This window comes from Panthera onca, chromosome C1 (assembly GCF_046562875.1).
Source record: "Panthera onca isolate mPanOnc1 chromosome C1, mPanOnc1 haplotype 2, whole genome shotgun sequence".
NCBI classification, from domain to species: Eukaryota; Metazoa; Chordata; class Mammalia; order Carnivora; family Felidae; genus Panthera; species Panthera onca.
The window spans coordinates 211,851,679-211,865,143 of NC_138346.1; the positions used below are offsets into that span (position 1 = coordinate 211,851,679).

Sequence of the window (13,465 nt, forward strand, 5' to 3'; positions counted from 1 at the left end):
TAAGGGCTCTCGTGCTCCAACTTCCAACCTTTAGGAGCGGGGATAGGTTGGGCAGGGAGAAGGCCCCAGGTGTGGCCCTGGAGTCCACACTGAGCAGTGTAGATGGGCATGGGAAACAGATCAACTGCCAGAGAGGGACAGAGCGACAGAGGCAGGGCGCCTGGCCACTGCGGTCTCCAGAGCGGGTGGAACATTTGTAGCCGAGGACCACAAAGCAGGGAGATGTCCCAAGGACAGGAATTCCGGAGTGACAGTCTGCCCTGGGGCCCACAGGTGGTGGGAACACCCTCACAGGGCTCCCTGCCTCTTCCTGTGTAGCCAAGCCCCACACACCTGAGGCCGGGTTCCCAGGGACGACTGGCAGGTACAGAGGGTAACTGTTCCCTCACCTGGCTCCCGTCCAGTGCCGTCCAGTGCCGAGAAATCAGGAGCTAGGCAAGACCGTTAACTCTTTGGTGACCAGAGGGCAAAAGAAGTCCCAAGGTGCCACTTGTCTCATCCCATTCCTCACCTTGACCTTAACCTCTCTACTTTGACAGAGCCCTACGTGAAAGGTGTGTTTGTGTTTATTTCCAGTGGATGCATTACCCATGACCACTTAAAATTCACTCCCAATCAAGAAAAGAGGCATATGTTTCCATAACTTATAATCTCATCTGGAGGTGTTCTGAAGTGTGACCCAGACATGATCTTTCCAATCAAAGGCCTGACTCATCATTACACGCAATCATCTGTTTTATTTTAAAACATGTCTATACTGTGTTGAGCACCAACACAGATGTGACCAAGAAACCCACAGTCCTGTCCCAGCAGGCGGTGGGTCCAGTGTGTGACTTGGGGCGGACGGTTATGGTTCACAGTGACAGAAAAAAAGAAAAGGGCAGGAAAGACAAAACGGACTTTGTCCTCAATTCCTGTTCAGGAATCTGAGTGAAAGAAAGAGAGGGATCCTTAAGCTCACAAAGCTCTTCAAAAGCCCCTTCTCTGAATTAGCGGATGTTCAAATATAGACCCTGGGTTGGTGGACCAGCCGGACTTGGTAACAGAAGAGCAAGCTGTTTAATATAACATCCCCACGTTACTGCAAGAAAGAGGGAAATGGGCTGTGCTTTTTTAGTTTACGTTTTCGTACAAGTTGAGAGGATATCAGCCTTACACAACCACAATCATGACAGACCATCTGGTCAGTATAAAAACTCTGCATTTGGGAAAAAGATGTCACCTGACCTACGGGAAGAAATGGACTGAGCTGGATGGTGCCTACACCAGATGGCAGCTTGGGTTCCTTTACTTTAATGATCTTTTCAACGATGACCCCACGGAAGGGTGTGGTATGTGTCGTGAAGACTGGGAATCTCATTTATTTTTACATCAAGCCCTTACATCCACCTGCTTCCTTAAAATTACTATCGTACAGGATTCTTCTCGTGTCCACATCGGTCCTCTGAGGCAGGAAGTAAAGGTTAGAAAATTGGCAGGTTCTGTTTCTCAGGCCAGAGGAGCGCACAGGGTTTCCTTCTGTTTCTTGGTTTCTGGAACACTTGAGCCTCAGGCACCATCGGGCCTCCAGCAGCCTCCTTGGCATCCAGGGCTCAGACTTCCCTATTCCCAATCCGGAGGACTTATGTCATGGAAAGAAAAAAGACTGCCCCAAGAGTCCTCGGCTCCTGGGCCCTCATCTGAGGGAAGAGGAAGCAGCAGGTAGGAGCAAACCTTTGAGTCACCAAGTCATCACTGGAGAAGGCAATAAGCAAGCCTAGAGCTTGCCTGATGACCTTATTGTGAGAAACATAGTCCCTTCTCCAAACCATAGACTTCCTGTTTATAATCTAAAATGGGTGCCTTTGAAATGGCTTACCCGGGCCAGTGAAAGGCAGTCGCTCATTACATGTTATACTAGGTTAGATTTCTACTTGATGATTCACATGAAATTTGAAAACGGGCCAGACTACCTTGGAATGTGTGTTTCAACTGATCAGAAATTGCAAAACGCTTTTGCCATTTACGAATATAGCACTTGAACCCAAGGGCTCCATTGGTATGAATGTTTCCAGACTTGTTTGCCTTTTAACAATAACAGAGCATGGTCGGAATGAAGACCTGATTACAGTTTCTGACATCGATTAAATTATATCATCTTAGTTACAAATCAGTTTACACCATTTTGCTCCATTTTCTATGCACTTTGTCTTTTAAATCATCTTGTATGAAATTTATATTTAAAAAATTTTTCAAAAGGCAAATGCCTCGAGGAGCAAGTCGTTTGCATTGTCTTTCCTTGAGTTACTTTGGGTAAGCGGAGGGATCACCATGGATTTGGAGTGGGGTCGCCAAGCATTTCCATGGGTCATCTTCTTCCACGTGCCCCAGGATGGGGAAGTCGGAAACTCTCTTCTAAACATGTTGGCGGAAGGGCACAATTTTTCAGCTCTTTAGGGCCTGTGAAAACAAAGAGAAAGGTGGCTGTCACTTCTTTTACTGGCACCGTGAATAGTAATCCCATGAGTCATGGTCCTATTGTCCTCTTGTCTAAGACTTGCAGTTCTGGAACCTGGACCTCTTCTCCTCTCTCTGCTCATTCCTCCTGCATGCTTGGTCCTCACATGGCCAGGGGCAGACTTCCAGGTATTTCCAAGCACATAAATCTGTGATGCTATTGTTGGCTGTGTCCCTCAGCCCCCAGTTGTAGAACATTTGCCCTCTCTGCCACCCTCCACCCCATTATGTAACATCTCCCTAACAGAAATAAGAAAAAGACTTCCTCTGGTTATGAGTTTGAATCTTCCGAGTTCTTATGGAATTTTCAGAGACAGAAAGCACTCCTTCCCCTCCTCAATGGTCAATTCTAGGAGTTCACCACCATGTGTGTGGGTGTGTGCAGGGCAGAAGTGGAGGGAGGAGACCTCACTACCAGAAGAATTCTCATCAGAACGGTGACCTGTCTCTGCACCGAATGCTCTTCTGGAAACCACCCAACTCCCTCTGATGCCTGGGAATGGGGAGATTAGGTATCAAGGTGAAACTTGGTTTGGGTTTTCTTTCAAGTTCAGTTAGTTGAAAAATTAGGACAAGAAGCCAAATTTGGTTAGAGCTCAATAGGAGTCAAATAAAAGCCATCTCTGGTTCTAACACTCTCTCTCTCTCTCTCTCTCTCTCTCTTTTTTCGAAACTTAGAAGGGCCAAGCAGTTACCTGTTTCTCCCGGGGAAACTTCAGATGTAGCCCTCACAGAGGTAAGGGGCTTCTGAAAAGGACTCTTTGCTTTTAAAGTAAACTCTATGCCCAACGTGGGGCTCAAACTCAAGATGATGAGATCAGCAGTTGCTTGTTCCTCTGGCTGAAGCAGCCAGGCACCACTGAACCTGATTTCTAGAGGTTTCTACTGGCTCAAGGTTGGGGTTCTAGATATGACCACTCTCATTTATCCACCACATGGGTGTAATTTCTTTACTTACGAGTACCTTCCTGACATTTTTCGAGCAACCAAAATGATGATCCCACCAATGAATCCAATGGCTAGTAAGACTCCAACTATGATTCCAACCAGGGTCACTGTCGCCAGGCCATCTGATTGAGGAGGAAAAAAAAAAGCATGAACCCCAGATAAATGATACACCTGTGTCATTTATAAACAATACCACTGTCCCACTAAAGACGGCAAATAATGTTCTAATTTGCTTCTCCTTATCCAGTAGGAGTTGACTTAGAAGAGATGAAACCTTGGGCTACTCTAATCCCATCTTATGAGTGGCAAGATTCCTGGGTCTCAGGATCTATCAAGCATATCACTCATATTGGGTGGCTTCACTGTTTATTATTAGGTAGTGTTTGTCTGCTGCTATTAAATTAGCCCCTACTTTTATTCTTAGTAACAATAAATTATATGACACCATTCTCCAGCGCTGTCATTGAGTGAGTAGACTCATTTGCGGTTTATTTTCAGATTCAGGTAATTTTCTTTTCTCTCTTAAAAGAGGTTTGAAACCTGTTCTCAGAAGGTTCTGTATTGCACTCTTGTTGACTACAATCCAGGAAAGAATGTCATTCATCAAAAGATTAGCTTCAAAGAAACTTTTTTTTTTAAACTCCCACAAAAATATTTTGATAACAAAATCTAGCTTACCTTTCTCAACTGTTGTCTCTGTGTCTTCACCTATTTTCTCTGGGAAGAAAGAGATGTAATGATACAGAATTATTAGGATTTAATAACTATAATTTAACAACTGGCAAAAGATTAATTTACTCTAAGTGGAAGGCAGCAAGGCACAAGCAAAGAGGATAATTTCTTAAATAAATTGGATCAGAGGATTTTTAGGCAAGCTCTGACATGATCCTATCTTCAAAAGTATTATTATTGAATTTATGAATGCTTCTTCACACCTATGGGCCCATAGCACTTTGGTGTATCTTTTTTCTCACCCACTTTAGAGAGCAGAGTCAAGGAAATTGACCCACAGAAATCTTACATAAATGGTCACAAAGTTTCAGAGGTTTGAATGACACAAGAAGCCAAGGCTGTTGATTCTATGGTCCAATGTCAAGACCGTAGAACACTCATTCACAGTGATGAGTTTGATTTTGAAAGATTTTGTTTTAGAACAATATACTCTAGTTCTGGAAGATAGGCCCAGACAGTGATTTGTCTTACGTATCAATTCCCTGCTTTTTCTTTAGTAGCAAAACCCACATCTTACAGGGCAGCAATATGCCCAGCTAAGTTTAATGAGGGAATATACCTTGGGGCACCTGGGTGGCTCAGTCAGTTAAGCACCTGACTTTTGGCTTAGGTCATGATCTTGTAGTTCATGAGTTCAAACCCCACATTGGGCTCTGTACTGACAGCTCAGAGCCTGGAGCCTGCTTCAGAATCTGTGTCTCCCCTTCTTTCTGCCCCTCCCCTGCTCACGCTCTGTCTCTGTCTCTCAAAAATAAGCATTAAATTTTCTTTTTTTTTAATGAGGGAATATACCCTTTGTGTTTAGCCTCTGTTATTTTAGGATTTCTCTCTGTAGCCAAACCTAGTCCCATAGTTACAATGTGAATATTCTCATTAACCTATCACATGGGTTTGAGTTATTAACTTAAAGTAATAAAGCTGTGAGTTTCTTTCAGATAATTTTACACAATGTCTATTTAAAAATGTACGCTTTGGGTTTTATTTTTCCCATCACCCTGCTTGCACACTAAGTCCTTAACTCCTCTGGGTGGTGGTGATTTACCTAGTTTGCAGATGGAGGAAAAAGTCAAGAGGCTTTGATTTAATGAAACAACAGAGAGAAGTGGATCAATTAGGTGCCTCCCTAGGACTGTGGTTCACAACCTGCAAATACCGCAGATATCCAAGAGCTTTTCTAATCAAAGGGGAAAGCACCATCTGCAAGATGCTTACTTTTCCTAATGCTTGAATTTGAAAGAAGTCTTTGTACCAAGGCTCTCTTCCAAAAAAAAAAAAAAAAAAAAAAAAAAAGCACCTTTTCAAGATGGTCCCAGGATAAGAGCGTCTGAATCCAGCTCTGCCAGCTGGCCTGAGCTGAACTCATAGCTGTGGAGCATTTACATGGAGCTCAAGCTGATGGTGCAATCCCACCTAAAAAGGGGGTGAGACTGTTGGGTCTGAGGCCAGCCCAGAACAAAGGTGTCATGGAATCAGTCCTGAAAGGTCATCTTTGGTTGCCAACTACCAGTAGAAAAAAGTCAACCATTCGCTTATCGTGAACTAAACTGGGAGCTGCTGATTCCAGACTTACAACACATCCTCAGCCGTTGTGACACCGTTGGTCAGAAAACATATTACCAAAAATTCATGTGGAAGATTCGTTACCAAATTAAAGCTTATTAGTTCTATACTCCCTGGCTCCCACCCGGTGACGGTGGCTGCAGTCATGAGAATGTGTCATACATACATGTGAACGTCATCATACTTGGGTGTTTCGTGGGAAAGACATCTGCTGCCCTAATAAAATCAGCTCTTAAAAACCAAGTGCTTATAATTATATTTTAACTCACATATGAAAATTTCTGGGATACTGGTGTGTTATGGGGAAATGTGCGGTAAGTCACAGTTTTTGTGACAGGGTGGGGCAAGAGACAGGACAGGAGACTAATCATGAGTATTTTCCAGAGAACTGAGAATTTTGTTTTAAAGGAATAGGAGAGGTATCCTGGTATTATGGGAAGAAGGCTCCATTTTCTGGAGGTAATTAGCTGTCAACTCATTTACACGCAACCGATTCTCCAAAATTTTGAAATGTTTTCCAATGACCATATTGATGATTCTTTCCTTCCGTAGCCCTATTTGGTCCTATCTAGTGCTTAAATGGTAAGCATTTTTTGGGGTGCCCTGGGTGGCTCAGTCGGTTGAGTGTCCTACTTCAGCTCAGGTCATGATTTCACAGCTGTGAGTTCAAGCCCCATGTCGGGCTCTGTGCTGACAGCTTGGAGCCTGGAGCCTGCTTCAGATTCTGTGTCTCCCTCTCTTTCTGCTCCCCCCCCACTCATGCTCTGTCTCTCTCTCTCTCAAAAATAAATAAACATTAAAAAGAATAAATAAATGGTAACCATTTCTTTAGCATCTCAGAGAGACTTTGTGGCTTTATTCCCAAAGTACTTCATACAGCTTTTTTCTTTCCTATCATGGTAAAATACACATAACATAAAACTATCCTCACCATCTTTAAATAGCCAGTTTAGTGGCATTAAACACATTCGCTCTTGTGCCACCACCACTGCCATCCATCTCCAGGACTCTTCCTATCTGACAAAACTGACACCCCATAGCCATTAAACCAACTCCTCACTCCTTCCCCCAAGCCCCTGGCAACCACCCTCCTACTTTCTGTCTCTATGAATTTGACTCTAGGCAGTCTAGTACCTCATATAAGTGGAATCATACAGTGTTTGTCTTTAGGTGACTGGTATGTTCCAGTTAGCATAATGTCCTCAAGCTTCATGCATATTGTAGCATGTGTCAGAATTTTCTTCCTTTTAAAGGCTGAATATTAGTTCATTAAATGTATATATCACATTTTGTGTATTCATTCATGTTGATGGACATCTGAGCTGCTCTCGTGTTCTAGCCATTGTGAATGATGCTGCTATGGACATTTTGTGCACAAATATAAAGCAATTAAAAAAAATCAGAAGCATTATAGTTTTTAAAAACAGAATGGTGATAGGGTCTAGAAATGTATACTGAACAATAAAGAGTAATTTTCTAGGTGTTCAGATGGGCAACTGATTGGAGGAACCATTAATTTAGGTAAGGTCTTTATGTTGACTTTCATTTAAAGATGGAAACACTCATCTAGATAAAATAATTAGCAAACATTCAGTGCAATTATTGGAGGATCACTTTTTTCCCTCTCCCACCCCCATCTACTCCAAAAGAAATAAAGAAATAAAGAAAAAAATCTCAAATAGGAGCCCCTGCGTGGCTCAGTCAGTTGAGCGTCCAACTTTGGCTCAGGTCATGACCTCACAGTTCGTGATTCAAGCCCCTCGTTGGGCTCTGTGCTGACAGCTCAGAGCCTGGAGGCTGCTTCGGATTCTGTGTCTTCCTCTCTCTGACCCACCCCCACTCACACTCTGTCTTTCTCTCTCTCTCTCTCTCTCTCTCTCTCTCTCTCTCTCAAAGATAAATAAACATTAAAAAAAAATCCCAAACAACTGAATTTCTCCTAAAAGCTCTAGAAATAGGAGGCTTTTTTTTCCATTGCTAAGTTGTAATGGCAATTATTTTTCCTCCTTCTCAGTGATGGTCTATACCCATAATAATGGCCAAGACCCAAGACAGTGCTCCATTCACATTGCTGCAGGCGTCAACTATGAATCACAAGGACAGCCCCAAATCCTGGTAAGACTGGTTACATAGGTTGCTTGGGTTTTCTGCTCCTGGGAGTCAATGCGAAGTTCTTAGTGTGACATTGTATCAAGTTACAGTCAGCAACATGACACTGGTAGCTAACTTGCCCCTTAGGGACATTTTCACTAGTTGTCATTCAAAGTGGAGAGCTGTGTTCAGCAACCCAATAAATCGGATTCAGTTTAGCAACCCTATAAGTCGAATTCTGAAGCTAGCACAGAAGGCTTGGTTCAGAATTCACTCTTATGTTCCAATATATGTGCCACTAATCATTGGATTTGTTCATGGATATTTGGAATGCACTGATCATGCAAAAGAAGATCAATACCTATTGGGGCGACTGATTTTCTTACCTATGGAGTGACTGGTCACCACATTCAAGGTTGTGGTGCTCTGGCTTTCTTCATTGGCATGGCCTGTACTTTCTTGAGTCGGCCCATCCTCTATGTGAAAGTCTGTTATACTCTCTGTATTTGTTGGCACCTGTTGGAGAAGTAAATGAGACAAAAGAGAAATAAAATCTAATGTTTTAAAATATATATTCAGCCTTATAACAGAAAGGGATTTAAAGTGGCATAAATATATAAAATATATGATGACTTAAATTTAAACAGGAAACAAGAAAACAAACAGAAATGACAGAGTGGGGATAGGAATAAAACCAAACGTACTCCACAAATAAATATCAAATGTTGACTCCATAGGGTCTTAATTCTTTAGAAAATACCAGGTCACTAGGCTTTAATTCCTTATCTCCCTGAACTTAAATGGCATTTTTCCTTTATTTGGCACATATTATGTTGTATCCTGTTTCAATGCCCTCCCTCCTCCAATTAGAGTAATAACTGAATTTTATTGAGAGCTTACTACGTGCTAAGCCTTTTAAATACCTTCTCATTTATTCCACAAACAACCCTCTAAAGTCAATCCTAATATTAGTCCTATAGTCTGGATGAGGCCAAGAGAGATTAGACAACATGCCCAAAGTCAGACAGATAACAAGCAACAGAAGGTGACTTAGAAGTGGTTCTGTTGACTTCAAAGTTCATGCCAATGTGGCATTGGACAAATAAGCTCATCAGCACAGGCAACAAAAGCAAAATTAGATAAGTGGTACCCCATCAAACTTAAAAACTTCGTGCATCGTAAGACACAATCAACAGAGTAAAAAAGCAATCTGTGGAATGGGACAAAATATTTACCAATAATACATCTGATAAGGGTATAAAGAACTCCTACCACTTAGCAACAAAGAATCAAATAACTTGACTCAAAAATGGGCAGAAGGGCTCGCACAGACCTTTCCCCAGAAATGATAGACAATGGTCAACAAGCGTATGAAAGATGCTCAGTGTCTTAACATAAACATTAGAAAAAGGCAAATTAAAACCACCATGAGACGATCACCTCACTCCTGTCAAAAGAATGGGAAATAACGTACTGGCAAGAAGGTGGAGAGACTGAAATCATTGTATCCTGCTGGCGGGGGTGTAAAATGGTGTAACCGCTATGGAAAACAAGATAGAGGTTCCTCCAAAAAAATTAAAAATAGAACAACCTTACGACCCATCAATCCCACTTCTGGGTGTATACCCGATTGAAAGCAAGATCTGGAAGAGGTGTTTGCACATCCATTTTTCATGGCAGCACTGTTCACAAGATCCAAGAGTTGGAAGCAACTCAAACATCCACTGACCAATGAACAGATGCACAAAATGTGGTACACACATACAGTGGAATAATAATCAGCCTTGAAAAGGAAGGACATTCTCACATGCACTACAACATGGATAAATCCTAAGGACACTCTGCAAAGTGAACTAAGCCAGTCATAAAGTATCCTTGCATGTGGTTGCACGGCTGTGGGGCAACTTCCTCTCTTCCGGGGACACTCTTCCTGGGACACTCACCAGACCTGTCGGGCCAGTAGACTCCTCAGGGTCTGCACCGGCACCTGTGGTCACCACATTGTCTTCTGCACCTAGGGTCACCATGCCATCTTCCACACCTGGTGTCATAATGTCATCTTCTGGCCGGACCGTGCTAGCTAAAAAAGAAAGACTGGGTCAGGGCTTAAGGTAGAAATTGTGTGGGCAGACCTAACTGGCCAGCTACAATCAGATTATTTTCTTTACCATTTCTTTTGGGGATTGTTTTTGGGGGGAGCTTACCACAAAACACTCTCCTTGCTGCACCTCTGTCACATACAAGGACCTGGTTGTCTCCATAGCAAGGTAAAGGGAGATAAAAATACAAAATGGTGAAGCCGCCAGCCCTTCCCCACTGCGGTAACAGGAGGGATATAGACCTTGCCTTTTCAGTAATGAACCAGGTTCTTCCTGGTGTCGTTTCATACAATGAACTAATGCATTCGGGTTGCTAGAATATCATTTAGACCTGGAAAAAAATTTAATTGGAGTCACGTGGAAAGACTTCTAAAAATACCAATTTGCAGGCTCTATCTTAAACATTCTGAATCATAATGTCCAGAAGGAGACCTCCATCCTTAAAAATCAAGCTTGCTTTCCATTTAATTTTGAGACTGCTGTCTCCTTGAATGAGGAGAACCATTGCCTCTGACCACGGATCTCATAGGTGAGGTCAACTTCTTAGTTTATAGTTGAGGTTACTATCTATGGGAGATAGTAATGTATGTAACGTGCTGAGGTAGCCAATAGGATTCTTAGTGCACAGAGAGCTAAACTAATAAGGGACCTCGGTGCCCCAGGCTGGGGTTTTTCTGCTTTAACATTGAATGAATGACCCTGTTGTGCAAACCAGAAAGGTTTTCAGAGGAGCAGGGGATGGGTGGGGTGGGATAGCAGGTTGAATTCCACACAAAGGTGGGGTGGGGGAGTGGAACAGATAACAACAGTGGCCTTTTCTTTAACCTCTGTCTCAATGATCCCAAACTAAATCACGACCAAGCAAGGGCATCATCTCAACTCATCAAATAACCCTTTTCGTGAGTTAAAAATCTGACTCATTGGCCACGGGCTCCCTCCCCATACTCAGAGTGGCTCTGGAAATTCCATGACTAAATACAGTTGCAAACTAAGCAAACACACGTCCTAGGAGCAAGAGGGGCTGGGGTGCTTGGAGGCTTCTTTGTGTAATTAAAGAGTTGATGTTTGTATCCAGGCAGTGCTCAAGTTAACAATCCAGTCCTTGCCTTAAGATACCTTATTTCTCCCTATGCTTAGAGAGCCCAGCCAAAGGCACAGCTAATAAATATTTGATCATAACTTCTTTGCTGATGCATAGAGGGAGAAAGTCTCAAGAGTAAATTCGCTTGTTCTGTGAGCCTTCTCTTTGCATCTGGAGTCCTAATCCAGGGCTGCCTATCTATGGCTTTGGTTGAGCCCCCTAAGCATATACATTTATTTTTTCATCTGGGGGGGAAATGGCTTTCACCAGTTAGCAATAACTGAATACCTTCGTGCAAGCAGCCTCCCCTCCTGGCTGCTTGCTGGGGTGGGGGTGGGGCCAGCGATGGGCTCCCACCAGGATTTATGACTCTGGTGGTAGACCAATGTTGAATGTAAGAGGGAGATATCTCTTTGCCAGGCAAGTTGTCCTTATTAAACACACACACACACGCACACACACACACACCCCTATACCCCTTTTCTTCCCCTCCAGGTTTGAACAGTTTACAAATCATGAATTTTACAAATGTTTTCTGGAGGCTGCTTAGCAAAACCATTTACTATATGGTAGCTTCCAACTTTACAAAACAAAACACCCTTGCTTTAAAAAAAAAAAAAATCAAGTACTGAATGAAGTTGGTTTGAATTCTTTCATAGAAAGTTCAGCTCATTGAAAGCGTAACTTGATAAAAAATTCCTTCTTGTTCTTTTCTATTCTTGGCCCACAGAGCCAAGCACTAAAATCGCCCTGAATAGACAAAGGGCGTTTTATGAATGACACTCATGATTAAGATGCATGGCTTTTGTCTCACTGCCCTGGCATTCTTTTTGCTCCATGGGAAAGTTGATCTTTAACAAGGGATCTTCAATTGTCCCTCGTATTATTTTGGCGGAAGGCTTTCCTGGGTGAAGAGTTCCTACCAGCCCAGCTGCCGCGTTTCCAGTCAGCGATTGACGCCCCTTTCCCTTCAACGGTGAAATTCAAATCGTGTCTTGATGCCCTTCATCTCGGATCCTTTTTCCTCCTAAGACACGTGTGTGGCAGGCAATACCCACAGCTGTTTGTATAAGTGCAGTGAGGAACGTACAATCACAGGGTCACTTCTGCTGCCGTGTACCCTCATGATCTCACGATTCCAGCCTCACCCAGGTTCACCCAGCCTGGGGGTCAGAATCAATGGAAGTTTCCAAAGATGGTGGCAACCCATCCATTTGCTTTGGAATTTGTGCGTAGGTGTTATTCTTTCAAGAGCTCGGCCAAACTTTATATTACCTATGAGAAGATGTGATAAATCCATTTCACCTTGAGGTTCTTAAGCTTGAGAACAAGTAAGAACTGAGGAGATGTTTATTGGCTTGAAAGTGCTAATTATGAATCACTTTTATCTTTGCATGGAAGCCCGACCTCTCCAAAGGAATTCTTCTAGTTTACATACAGTTAGGGGAGGGCCTTTCATTTAAAATATCTTAGAATTTAGATGCAAGGTAAATCATGCTGCTACTGTAATAGTAATAGTCCCAAGTTCTTGGTCAGAATGTTTTAAATAAGTGTTTTCAATCTTCTGGTTTTATGGACATTCCTGATAAGTGGGGAGTTCTTCCATTTATCTGTTGGCCGTTAAAAATATCTTCTCTTGTGGCCATTTTTCTCTTACGGCACTCATCTTTTTTACAGTTTTGTAAGTGTTCTTTATACCTTAGGAATGCATCCTTTGGGGGCACCTGGTTGGCTCGGTTGGTAGATCCGGATCTCAGGGTCATGAGTTCGAGCCCCCTGTTGGAAGGAATATACTCTTTTTTTTTTTTTTTTTAAGGTACTATCTTTTTAACAAAAATATTTATTTATTTATTTTGAGAGAGAGAGTGCGTGCACGTGTGTGCGAGTGGAGGAGGGGCAGAGAGAGAAGGAGAGAGAACCCCAAGCCGGCTCCACACTGTCAGCCCAGAGCCCTTATGGTTTTGTTCTTACACTTCATATTTCTATTTGCCTTGTGCTTCTTTTGAAGTATGATGTAAAATGGGGATATAATTTGATTTCCCCTGAAAGATGGGCCGGTTGTCCCAATAAACTCTCCTTCTCCCCCTGCTTCAAAACTAGCTCTCGCTGACACAAAGGTCTTCTTTCAAGTACCATGTCATGGTCATGGGAGGGAGCTTTCAGTATAAGGACCAGCTGCAGTGGCTTGGGCACTGCCATCTGCCCCTTCTTCCATGCCACCCTCTGTCTTCAGATTCTTTCCAGAACCGATTCCAAAATCCGTGCTCCCCTTACCATCGGCTCCCCCTTCCTCCTCATATCAGCTAACCGCTGCCGGATGAATTCAACGCCACGGGTGTAGGGGTGTAGAGAGTGAGGAGGAAGGGTAGACTACTTCAACAGAAGTTCATCGAGGTCTTTCCAAGTTGCATGTTCTACTTAACGTGGGAGGCCCAGCTTTATAACATCACCCTCCCCC

General features: G+C 43.0%; 1 protein-coding gene and 1 long non-coding RNA gene across 2 annotated transcripts in view; one reads left to right on the top strand and one right to left on the bottom strand.

Moving 5' to 3' along the window:
* The window catches only part of LOC132673171 (uncharacterized), a 34,402-nt gene extending 26,182 nt beyond the window's left edge, over positions 1–8,220 (top strand). The window contains exon 3 of the long non-coding RNA XR_009607895.3: positions 7,751–8,220. This is a non-coding gene — a long non-coding RNA (uncharacterized LOC132673171). The remainder of the gene's footprint in view (positions 1–7,750) is intronic.
* The window catches only part of PDPN (podoplanin), a 28,085-nt gene continuing 15,337 nt past the window's right edge, over positions 718–13,465 (bottom strand). Inside the window, 5 exon segments of the mRNA XM_060625589.2 lie at positions 718–2,439; positions 3,455–3,566; positions 4,123–4,161; positions 8,214–8,343; positions 9,771–9,907. Of these exon segments, the coding sequence (XP_060481572.1) occupies positions 2,433–2,439; positions 3,455–3,566; positions 4,123–4,161; positions 8,214–8,343; positions 9,771–9,907 (425 nt within the window). The 3' untranslated portion in view covers positions 718–2,432.